Source organism: Ictidomys tridecemlineatus, chromosome 4, assembly GCF_052094955.1.
Source record: "Ictidomys tridecemlineatus isolate mIctTri1 chromosome 4, mIctTri1.hap1, whole genome shotgun sequence".
Taxonomy (NCBI): domain Eukaryota; kingdom Metazoa; phylum Chordata; class Mammalia; order Rodentia; family Sciuridae; genus Ictidomys; species Ictidomys tridecemlineatus.
Window position 1 is genome coordinate 31,152,481 of NC_135480.1, and position 25,366 is coordinate 31,177,846.

The following is a 25,366-nucleotide window of genomic DNA, read 5'->3' on the forward strand; positions in this document are numbered from 1 at the left end:
AACCTGTACACTAAGAAAAAATGAGAAATTATATCCCATCTGATTCAAATGTATGATATGTCAAGATCATTGTACTGTCATGTAACTAATTTTAAAAAATTTAAAAAAAGAATTGAGCTTTTAATATGAGCAAAATAGGAAATTGGCCAGCATAGCCAGAGCAGCATGTAGATGGGGACAGGAGATAGAAAATGCAACTGTAAGATGGGTGTGTAGCCTTTTGTTAAAGAAATGAGTGTAAATTTAATTCCATGTATTTTAGGACACTGTGAGAGGGTATTAAGTGGGCAAACAACATGACCTGATCTGTATGTTTTAAGATCAGTCTGACTATCCCATGCAGTAGGTTACTCTTTTAAGTGGAAGACCAGAATGGCTGTTGTTACCGTTGTCCACATGAGAGGATGAATACCAATCTTTGTTAAGAGGTCTATATTATGAACATTTTCTTTCAGTTTGTGACTGTCCTCTCATTTTTCTAACATGGTGCTTGAATGAGAAATTTTATTTATTGGCTGGTTTAAATGTGTTATTCAAAGATTTTGTTTTCATCCTATTATCCCCCTTTAGAAATGATTTTTATTTTTTATGTTTTTAGTCCATTTAATTAGCTGAATACTGCCAGGTATGGTGGTGCATGCCTGCAATACCAGCAATCTTGGAGGCTGAGGAAAGAACATCATAAGTTTGAGATCAGCCTCAGCAATTTAGCAAAACTGTCTCAAAATAAAAAGGGCTGAGATATAGTTCTGTGGTAAAGCACAGAACTTTACAATAATGCGGGAATACAATCAATCATTAACTAGATACTTCTTAGAATTTCCAATTGCCAACTTACTCTCAAGAAAATTGCAAAATTAGGTTTTTCATCTACATGTAGGATCAGTGCATTGGCCTAAATGAAAATGCTCATTATAATCTTGAAGAACTCACCCTCAAAATAACTAAAAGAAATAAAAAAGTATGTGTGTAATGAGGATATGTGGCAACTAGAATGCTCAGAAACTGCTAAGTATAAATTAATTCAAGCACTTTGGAATACTACTTGGCAGAATCAAATGAAGAGAAACACATGTACCTTATGATCTAACAATGCCATACCTACATATATATTCAAAGGAAATGCATGCATATGTGTGTTCACCAAAAGATATGGTTAACATTCACAGCAGCACTATCCATAATAGGTTAAAAAAGTGGAAACTATTCAAATGACCATCAACAAAATAGACAAATTGTAGTATGTGCACACAGTTGCATACCAGACAGCAATGAGTATAAATGAAAAAACTACACACAAGATGAAAGCATCTTACAAATGAAGTGTTGAATGGAAGAAGGCAGATACTAAATAGTTCACAAATGTTATATTTCAATTAAATGTTTACTAAAAGAGAAAAAAACATATATTCCCACTAGTGGTTTTTGGTTTAGCATGCATGAGACCCTGGGTTCTATCCCTAGCATCAAAAAACAAAAACTTTTAATCATTGGTGAGTTCTGAGTGGAAGACTCTCCCCCAAAACTTTCCTGTTGGTGATTCCCTAAAGATAGAGGGGGAAAAGTGAAAGGTTGTATTTAGGACATAACAAACTGGTCTACTACAACTACATTCTTTTAAAGTCTAATGTTTCATATTTTAAAACCTTATGAGAATTCCCTTTTCTTTGACTATGTGTAATAAAGAGAAATATTTCCCTCAAAAATACTTGAGAAGGGCTGGGGATGTGGCTCAAGCGCGCTCGCCTGGCATGCATGCAGCCGAGGTTCGATCCTCAGCACCACATACAAAAAAAAGATGTTGTGTCCTCCAAAATCTAAAAAATAAATTTAAAAAATATTAAAAAAAAAATACTTGAGAAAACCTAAATTTCAAGGAAAATGGACCACAGCAAACCTGTGGTTCCTGCTACTTCCGGCACACATCTCAGACTTCAGTTTAAAAAGAAACATTGAAAAGTAGATTAGTTCTGGTTCCTGGTTCATCTGAGATTCATACTCCAACTGTGACTCTGGGCAAGTGACCTAAATATTCTGTGCTTGTGTCCTCATTCATATAACTATCTCACAACTATCTTGAGTTAAATGAGATGAAGTAAATATATTGAGTTCTTAGTACTGTTAAATCTTTTCTTTCTCTATCCTGTTAGCAGTATTGAAGTGGAAAAAAAGTCAACAAACTGTTTGCTGCAATATATATATTTTAATTCAAAGTGAATCAACAGTAATACACCATAAATTCTTATTTTTGACACTCACCAAAATAGTCACCTGGAAAACCCGCTTTTTGTGACAAAGTACAGAAGGCTTGGTCACATTTAAATCACTGAGAACTAGAGAGAAATACTATCGCAAACTGTAATAGACATTACATCCATAAAAATTTTCCCAGTCCTTATTGTAATATTGCACAGTGCAATTGCTACATGGCAAACTAGTGTAGCATAGAAGTCAAAGCAAAAACAAACAAATCAAAGAAAGAAAGCCACAAGTCTAAAATTGTTAAACAGTTAACAGTTCAAACTTGGTAATCAAATCTATATCATTGGGTTCATTAAAACAAATCTTCCTACACCTTGCAGTGTATGATTTAACTTTCACTTAACACAAACCAAGTTTAAAATTAGTAGTAGAGATTTAAAAAATGAAAAGTTTTTGCTAACATAGTAATGTTTAATTAAACACCCTGAAAGAAAAAAAACCACTAAATATCAGGATATTTGATAAAAAATAATTTGCAAATTAAAATAGTATGCAAATATGCAACCTGGAAATCATGCAGTGTTTTATTTAAGAAAGCATTAAACCAAAGAAAACTGTTAAAAATGGTTTTAAATAGGGTATAAATCCAGATTCCTTGTCAATATGCTAAATTTAGACTTTAGCTGGATTTTGAAAAGTTTAAACACTTTAAAAAGCCCATGATTGCATTAAGAGCAGTGTAAGTTAAATGCGATATGCCTTTAACAAAATTATTACTGTAGTATGAAAATGTCGACCTTTACCATTTAGTCAATTGTTAACAAGACTACCTCGGCCTTGGAACTTAAATAACAGAAGATACACCATTTCAGGGTAGCAAACACAGCCCTGAACAAAAAGAAAACTGCACTGGTTTTGTACCTGTGAGATATGATCAATCTTTTGCACTTGGTGTTTCTGAAACATCCGTTGCCAGCATTGATTCTTTTCTAAGAAGTGAGCAGATACCAGTAATCTGCTGGACCATATAAATAAAATTAGAAGGCTGTGGAGGGCAGCAAATTTACTTAAATAGTGACTCCATAAACATGTCATCTGTAAATAATCTTTTAAATTAATCTTAGTCTACTCCTTTTTAAGTGTATTATATATATATATATTTCTATTTATATAAAATGCATAGAATTGATTACTAAAAACACTGAAACTTGTGGGGAAAATTAAGTCCTTCATTTTCAGTGTGACTAAAAATGTACTGCTGGTTTTTATTTTATGATCTAATACTGTAATTTTTAAAATCAATTTCAGGCACATTTATTTCATTGATGATTATTAAATAAAACACTGCTTGTATTAATGGAGTAAAGAAAAGTTTATCCATTATTAGCTTATCATCAATGCTGTCCTAGAGCTGTCCTAATGGTATGCAATTCATTTATTAAACAAACGCTGTAAATCCAAAACATTTGGAGAGTTTTACACTCAAATGCTTCGTACTGTTTATTCCAGTAAATGTTATAAGATTATATTCCAGATTTTTAAGGAAAAAAAGTTAAGTCAAGCCTGCAAGATACAGCTTTCTCAAGTGTCTACAATGCCAGTATGAAAATAAAAAATTAAGTTACATTGATACATCCAAGTTTTTTATATGCAGTGATGAGCACAAACATTAATAGATAAAATACTGATGCAAATAACACACCCCAAAATAACATATGCAATTATTTTCCATCATTTACAATACAGTAGTTACAATGACACTTCAAACAGAAAAGCAAAGTAAAAAAATCAAAACCCCAACTTCTATTTCATGTAATTAGACTTATACAGAAATTAGAAGGCTAAATAACAACTAGTTAATCACCTAATTTCACAGCTATCTGAAGTGGCAATCGTTATATAGCAGCTTATCTATGATACATTCAAGATAAATGATACAATTTATTACTTGTCTGTAAGCTAAAACACAGCCTCAGTTTAATACCTTTCCTTAAATTCCACCTCTACACTACAATATACTTGAGGTCTATGCAAAAAGTAGCTACCTTTTATATAGGAAATGGATGATTAAGTCTTTGGTGCTGTAAAAGCAACTTCATTTAAACATCACCACCATCACCACCAAGGGGGAAAAGGGGGGGAGGGGACCCAAGACACACTTCCTAGGAAAAAAAGCATGTAATTTCTGTCCCTGACGGAATGTATTAAATAAGCAACACCACCAACAAGCAAAACAAGTACTACAATGTAAAAATACTATAAAAAAATAACCAAAAAAACAAAAACCCTCTCACATGCATAAATGAAAAATTGCACACAAAGAACTCACATCTTTTCAAGCTTCAATAGTAAATATTCTGCTACTATTTATTAAATACTGCATGGTTTGCCCAAGCTAAGATGAAACCACATCATGAATCAATGAGCATTTTGCATTTTCTTTCATTATCTACTCAATGTCATGCCTACTGCACCTCTAAACATTTTATTAAGTCCAATTATACAGCAAACACTTCCAAAATAAACTTAGATTGTATTGCAGTTTCACTTAACAGTATATAAAATGCTGTGCTGTGACAGTTATCAACTATCCATTAGATACTGTATCAATTTTTCTTAAGCACTACTAACTGCTTTTCTTGAAGCTAGATCATTCTGAAAAATCAGACAGCAGAATTCAGCTATAGCAAACATGCTGCCCTCTTAATAAGGAAAAAACAGCTACTATCTGAAATCATACCACACAAAACCAAAAATGAACACTACTCTATCAAAAGAAAACTAAAAAGTAGGTCTGAATTTTAAGTGCTGCAGTCCTCAACATTTATAGATAGGTAATAACATTAACAACCTCAAATATTTAAGGCACTATGTGTGGGAACGGTTTACAATGCAGCTGAGATTATTAGAACAACATTAAGAGCAAAGTCTAGGCAACATTTTGCCCATGCAAAAGACACATGCAAATGTAAAGAACAATAGCTCAATTTCTCAGGTTAAGTGACCCAACATTTATACACTAAGACACAGATAATACAATTCACTTGTATGCTGTAATTCTGACACATGTGCATCTGTTGCTCTAAGTCTGTACACAGAATGGCTTCCCAAATGTGGACGTGTCTTGCACTAGTTAGAAGGCAATTTTATAAAAAATAGCAGGAGCAAAACTGGACTTCTGCTCCCATAAGTCACCTGTCTAGAGTTACTACATAAGAAGATAACATGACCAAAGACAAGTTATACCAAATGTGCAAAACACATTAAAAGTGAGATTTTTTAAAGCTCAAAGTTGTTTAAATTGCACCCAAGTCTACATGATTCAAAAATAATTTTCTTGTGCCATGGCTAATTTTTATTAAATACCATGTTTTTATTTTTAATCATATGTTTGTATCATTGAGCTTCCTCAATATACTTTTTTTTTTTTTCACATATATGGATACTGGCTGAGTTTTGTTGGACTCAATGGAAATCCAGTATATGCAGGTGATGCTGCAATGTAAGAATGTGGTGGGAAGATTGGTTTGTATTGAGTCTGATGAATGGTTGGGGATGGTAACAGACGGGGATTTATGCCCACTGGGACTTGGTGAACTATGCCACTGGGATGGGAGATATTATAAGTTGGATGCTGTAACATAGGTCTTGAGGTACATGGAGAGGCTAAGAGGTGGGCCACTGGTGCAGCACTACTGAGGGTAGCTGATGATGGGTATGGAAGCAGAGTAGGCTGTCCTCCAAGGTGTGTATTTCCAGCCAGGTGGGCATGTACTGCTGTATGGTTAGGACTTCCATGAGAAAGAGTGAATGGATTACTGGTAACACTAGTAGGGATATAAGCTTGCTGTCTTCGATGCCCAAAATTTCCATTCCACTCTTGATGCCCAGATCCAAAGTGTTGAACCTAACACAAAGGAAAAAAAATGATTAATAACTTATTTTAGGGGCTGGAGTTGTAGCTCAGTGGTAGAAAGCTTGCCTAGCACATGGGTTCAATCCTCAGCACCACATAAAAATAAAGGTATTATGTCCATCTACAATTGAAAAAAAAAGTATTTTAAAAAACAAAAGCTTTAAAAAAAACTTATAAGATCAAAGGACAGAAAGAAGGAACTGTGACTAATTAGTCAATAGTAGATCTCTCGGAACGTTAGCTTACATTAATATAAGCAAAAGAGAGAAAAACACCAATGAGATATATACACATGCGTTGTAATATTTATTACTACATATTATTATAGTATTAACCCTGCCCCTACTGCTGCTAGTACTATTACTGCCCCTAGCACTACTAACAGATATCATTGGAGTACTTACTATATATAAAATTAACATTTTATTAAATTCCAGAACAATCCCATGATATAACTATTACTTCCCATTAACTGTGATTCTGATTTGTTGAAGAGACCTGGCCAAGGTAATATATATATAGTGTGTGGCACAACTAATATTTGAACCCAGGTCCAACTCCCAATATTTGTGATTTTTTTTCTCTTCCCAACTAAAACACAACTGCCAAAAGAGTGTCCAAGAGATCATCTCTACTAACACACAAAAAATATAGCTATGAATCCATGTGCATATGTTCTGATTTTAAAGAGAGACAACAAATACTAAAACTTTGTCTAAGAGGGCTACAGATATAGTTCAGTGGTAGAATGCTTGCCTAGCATGTTCAATCCCCAGCATTCTTCCCCACTCCAAATTTGACTGAAAACTTAACCGTATTAAAAGAAGACTATAAATTCTATGGATAATTCTATTAATCATCCTAGTAAGCAGGTTACACTTTAGTCACTTGGGTAATGAAATGGGGAAAATTTATTAAGACTGCTTACAGTTTCAGAGTCCTTATTCCTCTAAGGATGGAGAGGGGACACCTCTAAACTTGAATACTAAACACCTTTACATATTCACATATAAAACTTACTTGGCTGAAGTTCAAATGCTGCTGCTGGAATGCTGATGTCAATTTTTGCTGACGATTACCCACTGCGGAAGGCTGGTTTAATCTTCCAGGGGCAGATCGTCCTTTTATTAATGGCTGGCATGTAGAATCTGGCAACAAACAAAATATGAGAGTTGGTCCTTTTTCCTCCCCTAATAAAAATTAGAAAAGTCTTTACGTATTTTGCACCATAGTGCCTTAAGAACCTTAAAATTAAATAAAAAGAAAAAAGAGCTGGGTGTGGTTGTGGTGGCACATGCTTACATCTCAGCAGACTCAGGAGGCTAAGGCAGGCAGGAAACAAATTCAAAGCCAGCCTCAGCAATCAGTGAGACCCTGTATCAAAATAAAAACTAAAAAGGGCTGAGGATGTGGTAGAGCAGCCCTGGGTTTAATCCCCAGTACCAAAAAGAAAATAAAGTAAAATTATTAAATTTAAAAAAATTAAGTAAAGGAGCTTATGGTTTCTAAGCACTAGATGATATCAGAAGAGATTTCCTCCATACAATACACAGGGCAAGGATAAAGCAGAAATACAGAGATAACTTTTGGCAATCGTATTTTCTGATATTCCTAATAAATTAAGACCTTTTAAGGATAATAAGAGGGCTGTGGCTGTAGGTTAGTGGTAGAGCGCTTGCTTCGTATGCATGAAGCACTGGGTTCAATCCTCAGCACCACATAAAAATAAATAAATAAAATACAGATATTGTGTCCATCTACAACTAAAAAGATAATTTTAAAGAAAAGACAATAAGAGAAACAGGAGGACTCAGTTTACCTGTGTTTGCCATATGCTCATCGGCATTTAATCCATTTTCTATTGCCATTGGTGGCACCACAACAGTACAAACAGCTGGCTTGGTTTCTATGTCAGCAGAAGTTGCCATGTCTGTATTTTGGTGAGTGTCCTCCACAAAACTGCTCTCTGTAAATGGACTGTCATGCCCTGAAGAGTCTGATGTTGGAGAGCCATCAACAGTATCACAACCACTTTCTTGTTCTTCATCTGACATACTACAAGAAAGCAGTTTTATAAGTAATATTTTTAACATTAAATCTGATATTGTGGGGCTGGGGCTGTGGCTCAGCAGTAGAGTGCTCACCTAGCATGTGCAAGGCGCTGGGTTTGATCCTCAGCACCACATAAAAATAAATAAATAAATAAATAATAGATAGATAGATAGATAGATAGATAGATAGATAGATAGATAGATAGATCTGATATTGAGTAATATCCAGGCTCCAGTAAATTTAAAAGAATCTTACTCAGCTATTTTACATAATTACTCATTTTTCCTTTACCAACATATCATGTTTTCAAAGAATTCTAGACCCTAAAACTCATTCTCTATTCAATCATTAAACCCAATTCCATCCTGTTTTAGAAAAATCCTTTCAGTACTGTATTTTTTCTCTTCCCACTTGATCCTTAGTGGTACTTCATAAAATTCTCCTTTATAAATTCTACATAATTTCATCTAGACAGAAGTATTGTTCTGGATAATTTAAATGAAATATACAAACACATAGCATGTGACTGGGATATTTCAGACATGTGCCTTTTCAAAAGTCTTCCAGATTGCTCTACAGGCCTAGGCAGAGTCTCAAATTTCTTCTACTGTTGATTGTTCTCAGGCCCCGACAAGATCTCACTGTTTAAAGTTTCTACACTAGTGTTTGTTTTAATCACTCATTTCATACAATTTGAAACATCTCTTTTTATATGTACATTTTATTTTCCTTTTTATCTTGTATGCATATTTATGTGTATATGCATAATTTATGTGTGTATATTAATATATAAGCTGAACACATCAATTTCCAAACCACATTGTAAGTAATTTATAAGAAGAGAATATATTAAAAAGACTTTATAACTTCCACAGAGCTTTGCCTATTAGTATTTAATGCCATGTTTCCTGACTAAGGAAAAAGAGAAGTGTTCAAAATTAACTCTTAAAATTTTTTAAAGTATTATTGTTGACAAAAAAAATTCTAAAAACTGAAATCCAATGTATTTCATGAAAGTTCTTGTGGCTTATCTATTAAGATGTTAACAGATCATGCTGGTTATGAGAAGCTTACTGTCTTAGTGGCAGTACATGTCCCCAGCTAAAAAGAGGCCTAGAAAAGGAAATATGGACAAAACCATGCAAACACATCATCAATGATTTAAAAAAAAAAAAAAATCACAGTGGCTGCTCTAGAATAGTGGGTCAGTCAGTAATTCATTATGCAAAATATTCTTTTTTTAATTTTGTTCCAACAAATGTTTTTAATCAGAATTTATTACATAGTAGTCTCTGGAGCTCAAGTTGAAAAAGTGGAATTTTTTTTTTAACCTTTTCGAAAACAGACGATTCTTTAAAAATTACTTCATAGAAATTTCAATTTTTCATTTAGAATTGTTCTATAATAATGAAAAAAAATTCTATTAAAAACCTGAATCCACAAAAAAGTGATCTAGTTAAAAAATCATGTTTAAGAGAGAATTCACTGTGGTAAATTGACAGATACTTATTAACTTATACAACAACAAAAGAAATTATAGGCTTTTTAGTAGATTTAATATTTATTACATACTATTATTGAAATTCTCTTACCTGTTTGGTCTCTTGCAAGGGGATGGGCTGGACTGCCCTGAGGAGCTGGTGCTCAGAGTACTATCAGGACTACTTAATGAACACATCCGATCAATATTCAAAGTGCTCTGGCAAGCTTCACAATCTAGATTACCTTTACATCTAGTGGAAGAGGGAAGGGAAAAATATGGGTAAAAAATGAGAAGATACTCTCAAAGTAACCAGAATTTACATTTTTAATTTAAGGATAGGAAATGTTAAGAATGAGCTACATGGACTAAAATTTAAAGCTTAAAAATACAACAGTAATCACAACAAATTTGATGTAGCATATCCACTTTGTCTAGAACCTGATTATCTCATCTGAAGGTTTTACTCCAAACTAACAAGGTTGTCACAGGTATTTTTCAGCACTCTAGGGGCACCACCATCATTCTTTAAGGATGCTGAGTTGGGCACTTACTCTCTGAGGGAATGTCTTGGTGAAGTCTCTTCCTCATCAGTGTCACTGCTGATAGTGATCACACTCACTGCAGGACTCGGGGAATCGGAGATGATGATGGTTTGCCGCTGCTTTTCTGAAACCGATGAATCAGAGTCCTGTCTGACAGACGCTTCACAGCAATCTCTTGCCTCTACTTCTGAGTTATGATTGTCTTGTGTTTCTACACAACTTACTTCCTCAACATCTTTTCCATTTATTATCTTTGGAGAAATAAATGCTGAATGTGGAATACTGGTATTCTGCAATGAATTACTCCTGCAACCAAAGGAATAATTTGTAATTTCTATAATTAAAATATGGAAATGACATTTCTCTAATATATCTGTTGAACTGAACAATGCAAACCTTCACTTGTTCAAGTGTGTGTACATAATGCACTGACATATCAGGAGTTTTTGTGAAATATAGAATATTTCTAAAAATATTAGTGTAGATTGCATTTATATACATTTAAGTGGCCATATTTGGTAAATGTTATATCTGAATGTCTATAATTGCTACGTTATAGGTAGATAATAAATCAAAAGGGCAAGAAAGACAATCTTACCAACAGAAAGCATTTATTTCCTCTCTTCCTGGCTCCCATTCCATTAGTTTTACCAAAATACCTCTGAGAAATTGAGAAGGGAGCTCGCTTAGTGTTTGTAACAAAGCTATCAAAGAGGTCATTTTGAATACAACAGAGTGACCCTTTAGTGTACATGCAAAATTCATTTTAAAGATTAAATCTCAAAATGCAAGAAAAGTTGAAGTACCAATACCCACCTGTTCTGACACAGTTTATTTTTCTTGGTAGTGGCAGGCTGAGGCCAGACAACATGTGCAATGCCCACACTAATTGGCTGAGGGGCTGATAAAGTTATCTGATTTGTTAGAAGAGGCTGTGGCATCACTGAGTTGTAATGATTGCTGTGTGAAATCATTTTCCTAAAGAAAAAGTTCAGAAAAATTAAATCTCTTCTTTATAAAGATCTATGTTTTTCAGACTATTCACAAATCTCTTGTTTTGAACTTACCCCCAGTCTCCAAGCCTTTGTGAAGCAGCCACACCCTCAGAAGTTAGTGTAGCAGTAGCAGGAGCCATGGGTGTTACCTGCTGCCAGGCAGGTACCAGCATCTGCTGGGTTCTACCAGACCATGTCTGCTGTGTCAAAACAGAACCACCAAACAAAAGCCTCTGAGTTATAGATCATACATCTCAAACTCAAAATGTATTAAAGTCACAAATAAAATTATGAAAGTTAAAGGCAACAAATATCCTACAAAAAGGATTGAACGTGACCCAACAGCACAGGCTGACAATAAAACAAATACATCAGTGCCTTTATTTATATGTCAAGAGGACAGCTCACATGCAAAAACATAATGAATTATGACCAACCTGAGAGAGAACTCCTGGTCGGATCTGTAGAGGCTGCACAGCTGGGGCCTGAGTTACAAGTGGAACTGTATTGTCCACCCTTATTGAATAACTGGTGGGTTTACCATGTGCTGCAGGAATACCTGTGAAACGATTCAGTAAGAGAAAAAAAAAATTCCTCTGCTTTAATTTATAAAATCATTCTAAATGTAAAGAAATAAAGTCTGGGTTTATAAAACCATTCCCTATGCAAAACTTTCATAACTCTAGTAAAGAAATGCACTTTCTATCTACTTTGTATTACATCAGTCCAAAAACTGTTATAAAGTTATCTGGCCTCAGCCTGCCACTACCAAAACAAAAACTCCTTGTTTTTTGAATGCTACACAAAGTTGAGTCATTTATTTTTCTCGAAATTTCCATTTCCCTTTGAAGTTTGCTATTGTAGTTTATTTTCTTTTCAGATCGTTCTCCCACTGTAATGAAGGCCCTAGAAGGTAAAGGTACTTGACATACTGATACCCTGGCAAGTAAATGTTCTTATCATACAAACTTTTAACTATGAAGCTGTGGCAGGATCTGACATACTTGACAACAAAAGGGGGATATAGTGCATTTCACAATTCAATGGACAAGATGGTTTGTGAAGGGGATGGAAATTCCAGAGATTTCCAAATTTCTGAATGGCATATACATTAAGGAAAAGCAAAATAATAACATTATTTTATTCTGCCTAATTTGATGACATAACAAAGCTTTGCCCAATATGGCTTAAAGGACAAGTGCTCTAGTCCTCGAGAGCTGCTGCAACTCCAGAACAAATGTTTCCCATTTAACAAACAGATCTACCTAATTATCCATGTGGAAAATTAAAAGTAGGCTTGCCAGCAATGTTAATTCCATTAATGTTAGTATTTCTGTTCAATGTATTGCAAAGTGCCTTCCAAATATTGTCTTACACAACTTAACTTTGAGACAAGAAAATATAAGCATGATACCCCAACTGAGAGCTTTAACTAACAAGATTCTAGGGACATCATCCAGGGTCAAAAAACAATTAACTAGAATAAATTAACTACATAATTCCAGACTTCTGTAGTAGTCACTTCCAATACCTTGCAAGAAATGTGTTAGGCAATTTCACACAACTGTGTGAACAACATAGCATTTTACTACTAAATGAAGATGACTACCAAATCTCCTGGCAATGTTATCTCCTGCTCACCCCCCACCTACCACCGCAGTACTGGGGACTAAACCCAGGGCCTTGTGCCTGCTAAGTAAGCACTCTACCACTGAGCTACATCCCCAATCCCAGACAACATGACCTTAAGGAACCACTGTCAAATATGCAGCCCTTCAATGACTGAAGTATGTAGCCCATGGCTTAAAAATATTGTAGGTTTTTGAATAAAGGTGATGTTGGCTGTTTTTTCAGTCATAAAAGAAAAATAATTGGTTTTTTTCCTACTGAAAAACAATCTTACATTTTTTTTGCACAAATGTAAGTGCTAATCCTAAGGTGACTTTTATCTTACTGCCAGTATATTCTACTTTCTCACGCTACCTAAAAAGCTAGGTATGGATTAAGTTTTACAAAAGTCTAGACATTTCTTTTTCCTAACTGATTTTCTTGCCCCTTCCAAAACGTACGCCTTGATAAGAAAATTCTCTAAGAAATGGAATATAAGCACATAAGCAGTGAAATTATACCAGGGCAAGAGACAATTTCTTCAAGGAAAGAAAAAAAGCATAATTCACTTTGATAAGGAGGAAACTCCCAAACCCAAACAATAATCAAATTGCCCTTAAGTTCTCTTTATTAACAATGCCTGAAGTGAGAAGAATTTCCTTATATCTTCTCTCTTCAATAGCAATGGGTTAGAATCCTAACTTTTTTGATAGTTATTAAATTAGCTTAAACTTGGTCTTTGATTAGATTTGCTTTAATGATTAGAGAAGTGGGACATAAAAAGCTTATAAAGATTGTTTTATTACAGAGGAGAATCTTGCTGGAATGCATCTCACTCTAAAATGGTAGGTTTCATTCAGAGGGGAGGAATGGCTAAACATTTCAGGTTACTAAATAATTTTAAATGCTTGTTTCATACATATAAGTTATACTCAGATTTGTTAAATAAAAGTTTGACTAAGTCTTCTACACTAAAGTACTTTTTGGGGAGGGGGTTTCTGGGGATGAACCCAGGGCCTTGTGCATGCTAGGCAAACACTCCACCATCTGAGCTACATCCCCAGTCCTATTAAAGTATTTTTTAATAAGCACAATCTTACAGAATCTATGTACAAATATCTATATATTATATTAATAACATAAATACATTACCTATACACCATGGCCCCAGTGTAAAATAAAAAATTTAAGTCAAAGAGATAGGCATAAAATTTATTTCAAAACACAGTCTAGGATCACACCAAAATTACTACTCCACAACTGCACAAATGTTTCTTACAGATAGACTGGCACATCATGAAGGGGAGGGGTAAGAAATCCAATACTGAGATTTTCTATAGTGATGCTGAGTTGGGGAAACTGTCTACTTCTAAGGCAGATACTACATGATAAACCACTCATATACTTGCTACCAGATGTACAGAAGAGTTATTTTTTTTAATCAATTATACACCATATAAAGAGTTAAAGGATTTGTCTAACCTTATTGAAATGTTTTAAGACTGTTACTCAATCCTGTTTAGAAATGTATCTGATAAGTCTCTTTTTTTTATACATAAAAAATAAGCTCTGGGGCTGGGGATGTGGCTCAAGCGGTAGCGCGCTCGCCTGGCATGCGTGTGGCCCGGGTTCGATCCTCAGCACCACATACAAAACAAAGATGTTGTGTCCGCCCATAACTAAAAAATAAATAAAATTTAAAAAAAAAAATAAGCTCTGAAAAAGAAAAAAAAAAAAACTACTCCAAATCTTCATGGAATACACCACAGTGTGGGGTGGGTGACCCTCCAACTGCCTCTGGTACATGGGAGAGATTATCAGAACCAAAAAACCTATTTGTTAACATAGATTATAAATTTACCTAAGAGAAAAACCAGAACGTCTACCACACTCACTTTCAGATGATATGTATACATATTGATTAATTATGCAAATATAGTAAAATATTAATGCTTGTTGAATCTAAAATAGAAGACATTGGGCTGGGGATGTGGCTCAGCGGTATTGCGCTCGCCTGGCATGCGTGCGGCCCGGGTTCGATCCTCAGCACCACATACCAACAAAGATGTTGTGTCCGCCGAGAACTAAAAAATAAATATTAAAAATTCTCTCTCTCTCCTCTCTCACTCTCTCTTTAAAAAAAAAAAATAAAAAATAAAATAGAAGACATTATTTTTTTCATTTTCTATGTATTTAAAATTCTTACAGTAAACAGTTGGAGAAAAACACACAACAGCATCTTTAAAGAGGGCTAACAACTTGATAATGTGGGCAATTTTATTACTAGAGATTGGTCACTGCCACAGATACTCAAGGCCACCACTAGATCACAATTTCATCTTGAGAATTAACCATTTGTCATTTTTAAAAAATGCTTTCAGTTACCCAACCTTCCAAATGAGACCTTATATGAAAATCCCATATGATCACACAACTCAAATTGACATGTAGGTCAATGAAAGACCACATATACTATAATGTTCCTTTAAGATTACTGCCTAGTGACATGGAAGCCATCTTAGTTTGTGTAAGGATGCTCTATGATGGTCATAATGACAAAATCACTTAACAACACATTTCTCAGAGTGTATTCCTATTGTTAAGCAAAGCATGCACACATATTAAAGAGCTGAGAAGAAAGCTACCAAGTTGAACAGTAGTTAAAGATTTGACTTGTTTTCACGTTACTCCAACCGAGTCAACAAACATGTTCTTGGTGCTTTGTTTGGTCATATTCGAGATACCAAAATTTTTCAGAAGTTGCTCAAATGCTTAAGTGAAATTTAAAAATTCAAAAAACTTCAAATCCAGACTCCTGAGTTGCTGGGACTAAAGGCATGTACCACCATGCCTAGCAAAGTACAATTTAAATGAAAGAATACCTTGAATAGCTGGGGGACAGATAATCAGTGTCTGCTGAAAAGCATCACCACAACCAAACTGTGCAGTTCCCGCCTGCAGGGGTATCCCGTGGTGTACAACAGAGTGAGCAGACGTGGTTAATGCCTGAAACAAGAATGCATAGCACATTACACACAGCAGTGTTCCAACTGCCACACACATTCCTGAAAATCATAATTCTACAATAAAAATTGACCCAGAACATGAAAAGAAAAACAAATTGACCCAATTAATTAAATTTAAAAACTGATTTGTTGAACTCTACTTTTGGCAGTTGTGACATAGAAGAGCAAGTGGAAGATATGGAGAGAATGAAAGAGGAAAGTAAAAAAATGAATTTGAATAGATTTGTTCCAATCGTTAGCTTGAAATTTAGGATTTAATAAAAAAGCTATACCATGTCCTCCCAGCACTGTAATTTCACGTGCCATCAAGAAACTTTTGTCTACCTCAAAAGCAAAATGAATACTCATAAAATTTTTTAAGAGTATAATTATTAATTACCACAAGTTCTTACCTGACTTCTTAATGTTCCAATTTTAGTAAAATTTGCTGTCAGAGTAGCAGTGCCACTTGAAGCAACTGGTCTTAAAAGTGAAGTTTTGTTGTGATGATTTGGGTCACATGAATTTGGGTGGGACTTACAAATATCCATAATATGAAAACAGGACTTCACACTGCAAATGAAAAAGTTAAAGATGTTACATTATTTTAAGTGCTTATACTAGTTTAAAATTATTGCATATTAACAAAAAAAATTTAGAAAATAAAATTCTATGATTTGCACTTAATCTACCTATTTCCAATATTCATCTTACTAGGATATCCTATGAGGAAAAAAAATGAATTTAAAAGCAAGGAAAAGTATTATTATTACCTGTAACATTTTAAGACAAAAAAGCAATAGTGGGGGGCTGAGGTTATGGCTCAGAGGTAAAGCACTCGCCTAGCATTCGAGAAGCACTGGGTTCAAGCCTCAACACCACATGAAAATAAAGATATTGTGTCCACCTATAACTAAAAAATAAATATATTTTTTAAAAAATCTAGTGGGTATTTTGTAGATAGCATACAACATTTTTGACCCTTATCCTAAATGTTTTTTCCTAAGTTTCTGTTTCTCCTATTTAACTAATGAGTTAAATTTATTAACTATGTAGTTACAATGTTATTTTCAAAGTGGGAATCAATAGGATATACTGAAGTATTTGGGGTAAGTAATGGGGCTTCATGAAAATATCAATTTTAAGGACAATTCATAATAATAAATAGTGATTTATTCCTATGCCTTCTTTGTTAAGTCATCTTAAAATAGTAAATGAAGCTGTTTTATATTATTTACTTTATTCCCCTCCCTTAAAAAGGAGGTCTAGGGACTCAAAAAAAATTTGCAAGATTTGCCTAAGGAAACTCTGATAAGACCTTCCGATTTTGAGCATATATTATTATAATCTATCAAAAAACTCTTTTTCTGGGCTGGGGATATGGCTCAAGTGGTAGCGCGCTCGCCTGGCATGCGTGCGGCCTGGGTTCAATCCTCAGCACCACATACAAACAAAGATGTTGTGTCTGCCGAAAACTAAAAAATAAATATTAAAAAATTCTCTCTCTCTCTCTCTCTCTCTCTCTCTCTTTAAAAAACAAAACAAAACAAAACTCTTTTTCTCTTCCAGAATGCAGGGAGCAAAGTTATGAAGGGAATGGAAAATGGAGTTTGAAGGACACAAAAGAACACAGGATCTAAGGTCTGTAAAAACTGAAATGTGTCTTGGTAGAGAAAACTGATAATATTTCCTTTTACATATCACAGGTTACTAAGGTAAAAATGCCATGTAAAACCAAAACCACTTGCTCTTATTTTAAGTATGGTTCTTTTGGAGAAAGAACATTGAACCGCAATTCAAATTTGTTCTATTTCTACTCTGCCATCTACATAAACTTGGCCAACTTATCTATTTCTTTTAACTCAATACATATATGTAATGAAGAATCATTTTTTAACACATTGATTTTCTAGAGATCTATATTATTTTTCAAGAACCAATACAAAACATTATAAGCAGACATACTGGTTGCTATGAGGAAAATCTAAAAGATGTTTCATATTAACAAAAGGATGGTTCAGCGTCTCAACTGGAGTAATTCTTAAATCTGCATCAATCAGCAACATTTTCTTCAATAGGCTAACAAATTCTCTTCTATCCGCTTTCTCAGCCAAAAGATCACTTCCTTCCAAATCCATCACTGTGTTCACCTACGAAATCAAAATTTCAAAACATCAAATAAAAATAAGCCATAGAGGGTAGGAGATTTAAAACATTATAGCTTTTTAAAAATATATTAAAAAATAGGAAACTACAATGATTTTGAAATAAATAAAAACAATTGAAATTAACAAATCCTCAAAGTATTTCGAGGTACCAAACAAAATTCAAAGCAGAGGGAAAGTAAATAACCATTTCTAATGTAGGAAAACCAAGTCTGCTTGCTAGGATTTTTCCTTTTGAAGAAAATACTTTCTACTAAGTAATAAGATAGCTAAACTAAAAATTTGATAAAGACATGCAATTTAGCTTCTGAAAGTTTGAAAATTTAGAATCAATTTCATTTGAAAAACATAAATACAGCAATTACTCTACAGTCATTTAGAAAATGAGTAACATGCCGGATATAGTAGTATACTCCTGTAATCCTAGGGGCTCGGAAGGCTGAGATAGGAGGATCACTAGGAGGATCACAAGTTCAAGGCCAGCCTTGGCAATTTAGCAAGGCCCTAAGCAACTTAACAAGACCCTATCTCAAAAGAAAAAAGAAAAAGGGCTGGGGATGTGGCTCAGTGGCAAAGTGCAATTTCCCAGTATCAAGAAAAAAAGAAATGATTAACATATTTTGGCACCCAAGGCATTCAAGTCTATCATCTTAAGCTTAGAAGATTAACAAATGTAACTGTGGTACTCACATGCGCTATATCATCCAGACTGTTGAATATGTACTTTCTGGCTTCTTTAGACTTCATTCCTGTCTCAGCTTCATGTTCTTCCAGTGTCTTATTACATATATCAAAGAGAACAATAATATATTAGTAGCCACTATTTGCAAATTTTTATCTCTTTAATCCTGGCACATTTAGTCTAATACATTGAGCATTCTAAGGCAAGTGACATTTTCAAAAGAGCAACAACAAAAATATAATTTTTAAAAGCACAAAAAAGTTTTTAAAAAAAGCCTTGCTTTAAGCAAAGAAAAATATTACATATATAACAACTCCTTTTAAACAAAAACTAATTATAAAGCTAATCATTAAGAATTTACTGATTCCACCAAAGACTCTAGCAATACAGTCTTTGGGATAGGCAGTAAGTGGTTAGATTCAGTTCTTAGATTCAGTTACCATCCTATAAAGCTTAATAATATAGAACTGATTAGACAAGCACACAATACAAATGTAGTTATGCATATAATAGTTAAAAAATCATTAAGAGCCAGGTTCAGTGGCAAATATCTATAATCCCAGCAACTTAAGAGACTGAGGCAGGAAGACAGCAAGTTTGAAGCCAGCCTATGCAACTTAATGAGACAGTGTCTCAAAAGATAAATAAATAAAAAGGGGAGCAGGGGTTGTGGCTCAGTGGTAGAACACTTGCCTTACATGTGTGAGGCACTGGGTTCAATCCTCAGCACCACATATAAATAAATAAAGATATTGTGCCCATCTACAACTAAAAAAAAAAATTTTTTTTAAAGGGCTAGGGGTATATATCAGTGGAAAAGTTCAATTTCCAGTACCACACCAATCAATCAATCAATCAATAAAAATTAAAGGTGAGTTAATTACACTGTTAGGTTAGAAAATGAGCTATTATTCTGAGAGAACTTCCTTCTTTAAGAAGGATTTTTAAAAGTTCAAAAGGATAGAATGTAGTAAAATAAAAACAGGCATAGAAGAGATTACCTGTGCAAGAAGCAATTTAGAAAACTGTTTTTCTAAATATTATTTTTTTATGATTTACCTTTAATCTCCAACCAGAATGAGACATATCTGTTTCTCTGCAAAAAAATCTTGTGGACTTCGTACCCACATTTAACAATTGTTCTCCTGGTAAACCTTGAGTCTGAGAAATATATCGAATCTGAAAAATCGTTTAAAAAAATACAGTTAAATTCTTTCATGTAATAGATGTTATTTGAACACTTACCTTAGCCACTATGCCAGATGTTGGGTCAGACGTGAAAAGGTATTATCTGTGCCCTCAATAAATTAATAGTCTAGTGGGAAATATAGTACAGTATTTAAAGTACCATAATAAATGTATGCTTCATGCAAAGACAAAAACGGCATACTTAAAATAATCTTATAGTCAAAGATCCTTGACAAAAACCCTGTACTAAAATTACAATACACATAAATATGGAAAATCAAGAGAGAATACCTAAACATTCAAAGCCTGGAACTACAGAGGTTCATCAAGGGAAAAATGGTTAAAAGATAAAACTGAACTAGCAGACAAACCTTATCAACAAGTTAAGAAGTTTCAATTTTGTTCTAGGAGGTGATAATGGAAAATCAATGGAGAAATTCAAGCAAGAAACTAACAACTTACTGTCCTGTGCCCCCATGCCCTCCCCTCTGTAAAGTACTAGGGATTGAACCTAGGGTCTCTACCTCTGAACTACATTCCTAATCCTTATTTAAAATTTTTTATTTTGAGACAGAATTCATTATGTTTCCCAGGCTGGCCTCAAATTTATGATCTTTCTGCTTCAGACTCCCGAATCATAACTTACATTTTTAAAGTAATGCCTAAGAATAGGTAAGGAGATAAGGCCGCAGGAGACCGACATACAGAGGCCTGAATTGAGAGACTGGATGAGGAGACAGTACGTAGTGCATTCAAGAAATTCAGACTGAGAGACCAGATGTATTACTACTGAGGGAGTCTGGAGTCCCCGGCCTATGTGTAGTTGTTTCTATAAAGGAAGACACACAGTTATAGATAAGCTCTCCCAAGGAGCATACTAAAAACCTTCAGCCTCAGGGACTGGTTGTTCTGTTTGGAATACTTCTCCCAGGTGTCCGTATGGCTCTCTCACTTCCTTCAGGAATAGGCTCAAATGTCACCTTTATCCACAAGGCTTTCCAATCCAATAAATAAAAGCAGGCTCTGCCCTTCTCAGCAGCCCCATCCTTCTGGACATATTTGTCCCCACTATGCTTTTTACCATCTGTTATCCTATACATTTACTTTCTACTTTTTTTACCCCCTTCTCTATTAGAAACTAAGTTCCACATAGGGAGGGACTCTGTTTATGTACATATATCCCCAATACCTATGACAGTGCCTGGTATACAGCAAGCCCTCAGATACTGGTTCTCTCACTCATGATTGGGAATATAAAATAAACAGAGGTTTAAAGGGAGAGAGGTGCCAGGAATGGTGGTAATCCCAGCTACTCAGGAAGGTGAAGAATGAGGATTACAAGTTTGAGGCCATCCCGGACAACTTAGTGCAACCACGTCTCAAAAATTTAAAATGGGCTTCAGAAATAGTTCAGTGGTAGAGTACCCCTAGGCTCAATCAATCCCAGTAACTAAATAAGAGAAAAAAAAAAAAAAAAAAAAAGCATGGGCTATAGCTCCTTGCCTGGAATCAAAACCTAGGGATAGGACACCAGGAGAGGCTGAAGGATTTGAGAAACCAACACAAAGACTATGAAACCCATTCAAGTGACTGATAGGCTGACATCCATCGGGTGAGACTAAAGTCCAAAAGATCACCAGGACCACAGAAGGGGGACAGAATAGAGCAGGGTTTGGTTAGGCCCTTTGACCTTTTTTTTTTTTTTAGTTGTTTATTTTATTTATTTATTTGTGATGCTGAGAATCAAACCCAGAGTCACAATCGAAGCCCCAGGCCCTTTGACTTTTAATCCTTCCCCCATATATTGCCTTGGAGCTCATGAGTTGTATGGAGGTCCACTGTTAATAGAAACTATGTTCAATTCTTGGGCATATGGAAGTATTTAACTTCCCCACAACCTAGTTTCCTCATTTATAAACAAGAGGTACTAGCGTGTACCTTCTAGAGTTGTTAAGAGCATTAAATAAGTTCATGTAGGAGGGGCGAGAATAGGAAAGATAGTAGAATGAATCAGATGTAACTTTCCTTTGTTCATATATGAATCTACCACCAGTGAAACTCCATATCATGTATAACCACAAGAATGGGATCCTAATTAGAATAAATTATACTACGTATATGTACAATATATCAAAATACACTCTACTGTTATGTATATCTAAAAAGAACAAATTTTTAAAAATTTTTTTAAAATGAGTTCATGTAAAGTATTAACAGTTCCTGGCACATAAAAGAGTTCAGTAAGTAATCATCAGTAATATTACTATCACTCACTCAACTGCCACTGGAAGGCAAAAATAATAATCATAATTTTCTTTTTTTTAAGTACCAATATTGAGGCTGGGGTTGTGGCTCAGCGGCACAGCACTTGTGTAGCACATGTGATGCACTGGGTTTGATACTCAGAGCCACATATAAATAAATAAAATAAAAGCCTATCAACAACTAAAATAAATTTTTTTAAAAAATACCAATTTCCTGTTTTGAGGGTCCAAGTTTATCAAGGAAACTACTAAAATAGCAAACAGATAACAGAGAAAGGTATATGCCACTGTTGCTCCTATCACATCCTAAATTAGAAAATCCAAATCTAAGGAGATGGGAAAGTCTATGAAAATCAAACACATTAAATAGTCTTAAAAACTTATGTGAGGGCTGGAAGTGTAGCTTAGTAATATAGGCCTAAATGTCATGCACAAGGCCCTGTATTCAATACCAAGCACCACCAACAAAAAAGAAAAATAAATGTGAAAAAAAAAAAATCTGGCCAGGAATTGAACCTAGTGTCCTACACATACTAAGCAGGCATTCTACCACAGAGCTACAGTCCCTGCCGCTATAAACATGTTCATGGATGGAAAAAAGCATAAGACTCCCAAACCAATGTAGGATTCTTTTCTTAAAGAAAATTAAGGGTAGAGGAAAGTTCTCCTATCTTGAATTTAAACATTTAATTAGGCCTATTGAGCAAACATCTTACTTGAAAAAGAGTATAAAATCTAAGACTAACCACCAGCAAGGAGTCCAAACCTTCGCTACTATTCATTTACATTTATATTTTAGAAAATCACTTATTTTGAAACACTAAATTGAAAATTATTCAACTAATGATGTTATATTATTTTTTCAAACTCTTCAGAAGCAAAGTCACAAACATTCTGAAAATATTGTTAGTCTACATCAGATAACACCTGTTCCAGGTTTTGTTGGAGTTTTGTTGTGGTTGTTATTGTTGTTGTTGTTTTCTTTTCTTTTCTTTTGTTTAACCATCAATAATAGAATTTAGAAAACTTGGGTTTTGGTCATTGTGTTGTTTTTAAAATTAGCATTGTGACTTGACAAATCAATTTATTTTGTGGTACTTCTGTTTTCTCTCCTTTGAAAACTGGGAGGACAATGAATAGATAATCTCTGGGGTCCTTTTAAGTACTAACATAGGTAGTCCAAGAATAGACGTGTTAAGTCCAAATTCAGAGTATAATAACAAATCAACTTTGGAATTGCCACTAGATGGTGTCCTGTTCCAGAGTAAAAAGCATGCCACAGAGTCAGAAGTTGACTGGTTCCTCAGCACTTCCGAGGGATGATGGGACTGTTTGATGAGATTACCAACTCTATCAGAGGTAGCAATAGTCTAACATCTGCATCAAAGTTAGAAGCTGGGTAAAAAGCTAAAAGAGACAGAGAGAGAGAGAGAGAGAGAGAGAGAGAGAGAGAGAGAGAGAGAGAGAGAGGGAGGGAGGGAGGGAGGGAGGGAGGGAGGGAGAGAGAGAGAGAGAGAGAGAGAAAATGGAAAATTTTTTTAAAAAACTATTTTTGGGGCTGGGATGTAGCTCAAGTGGTAGCGTGCTCACCTGGCATGCGTGAGGCACTGGGTTCGATTCTCAGTACCACATAAAAATAAAAATAAAGATATTGTGTCCACTTTAAACTAAAAAATAAATATTTTTAAAAAGGTATTTTTAAGAGGTATTCTACAAATGGAGGAGAGAAGGCACAGACTATAGAAAACCCGACCTAAAAGAGAAGGTTCAAGGGCTGGGGATGTGGTCAAGTGCCTCTGAATTCAATCACCAGTACCCACTCCCTCTCCGCAAAAAAGAGAAGGTTCATGGGTTGAAAGTCACTGGAAGATGATAAAAGTCAATCCTAATATCTAATAAAACTACATTTATCAATACTAAATAATTTTTAAAGTCGTCTCAGGAACATTCAAGTCACTCAAATTAATTATCTCTTATATATTCCATTTGGTATAGAAAACCAAGCCCTAAAAAACAGAATTAAAGAACAACATATTATGTGATTGTCATGTGCGCTTTTAAAATGTTCTATTTTGGGGTTGAGGTTGTGGCTCAGTGGTAGAGCACTTGCCTAGCCCTGGGTTTGATTCTCAGCATCACATAAAATAAATAAAATAAACAAACGTATTGTGTCCACCTACAACTAAAAAATAAATATTAAAAAAAATTCTATTTTCTATTTTTTCTTGCTTAAAAGTTAAATACCATATCATCTAAATAAAAATTACTATTATCCAACATAAGCTTATTACCAAAAAAAAATTATATAACGACTTTGTTGAATTTGACTTACATTTCCCATTAAAAAGAGTTGACTCGATCTCCCAAATAAGGAAGACACAAAAAGAATAATGAATAATGAATAAGAGGGCAGTTTCTCCAAAAACAATCTTCATATTAAAAAATCAAAATACTAGTAAATAACATTGTCTAGTAACCAATGAACATTCTTAAAAACTACTATGAAGGGGCTGGCACTGTGGCTCAGTGGTAGAGCACTTGCCTAGCATGTGTGAGGCACTGAGCTCGATTCTCAGCACCACATATAAATATAAATGAATAAAATAAAGGTCCATCAATGTCTAAAAAATATTTTTAAAAAGCTACCATGAAAAGTATGTTTCATGAGGTAATTTCGTGGATCCTACTTAGAATCTTTAAATAGTATTTAAAAAGACTTCTAGCACGATTAAAAAACAGCTGAAAAGACAGACAAGGGTTCAAGTAACTACAGTACTTGATAGTCTATATAATGGCTGATGGTTTAAAACCAAAAGTTATGATGCCTTTAGAAGTCTGTGTATCTGAGAGGAGCTCAGATTTCATATGTCAACAAAGTTTGTCATGAAAGTAAAACCCAATTATTTAAATGAGCACAATCTAGACCTTATATAAATACAGTATAAAATGAGATGTAAAAGATTCTCTAAAGAATTCTAAAGAATTCTAGGGCTGAGGCTGTGGCTCAGGGGTAAGGCACTTGCCTGGAATGTGTGAGGCACTGGGCTCGAGCCTCAGCACCACATATAAGTAAATTAAAAAAAAATAAAGGTCCATTGACAACTAAAAAAAAAAAAAAAAGAATTCTAAAACACTGGTTTGGGGCCTGTGAATTGTAACTACTTTAAGAAATTTGACTTCAACATTACAAGAGAGTTTTGAAGATCAAGAATCAATGTTAAGATCTTGAACTGAAATTCTATAATAACAAGTTTTGCCAGTTGA

At 34.5% G+C, this 25,366-nt stretch overlaps 1 protein-coding gene across 5 annotated transcripts in view; it reads right to left on the bottom strand.

Moving 5' to 3' along the window:
• Positions 1-2,183: 2,183 nt before the first annotated feature.
• Hipk3 (homeodomain interacting protein kinase 3) overlaps positions 2,184-25,366 on the bottom strand; it is a 91,165-nt gene continuing 67,982 nt past the window's right edge. For 2 of the 5 annotated variants that reach the window (XM_040284529.2, XM_040284530.2), the window contains exons 4-17: positions 19,710-19,829; positions 18,659-18,745; positions 17,769-17,953; positions 16,217-16,376; positions 15,681-15,804; positions 11,628-11,749; positions 11,263-11,390; positions 11,012-11,173; positions 10,794-10,856; positions 10,205-10,501; positions 9,763-9,903; positions 7,938-8,173; positions 7,139-7,266; positions 2,184-6,109 (exon numbers count right to left, since the gene is read on the bottom strand). In XM_040284529.2, the coding sequence (XP_040140463.1) occupies positions 5,633-6,109; positions 7,139-7,266; positions 7,938-8,173; positions 9,763-9,903; positions 10,205-10,501; positions 10,794-10,856; positions 11,012-11,173; positions 11,263-11,390; positions 11,628-11,749; positions 15,681-15,804; positions 16,217-16,376; positions 17,769-17,953; positions 18,659-18,745; positions 19,710-19,829 (2,430 nt within the window). In that variant the 3' untranslated portion in view covers positions 2,184-5,632. The remainder of the gene's footprint in view (positions 6,110-7,138; positions 7,267-7,937; positions 8,174-9,762; positions 9,904-10,204; positions 10,502-10,793; positions 10,857-11,011; positions 11,174-11,262; positions 11,391-11,627; positions 11,750-15,680; positions 15,805-16,216; positions 16,377-17,768; positions 17,954-18,658; positions 18,746-19,709; positions 19,830-25,366) is intronic. The other 3 variants (XM_040284531.2, XM_005327433.4, XM_005327432.5) reach the window with 3 other exon arrangements.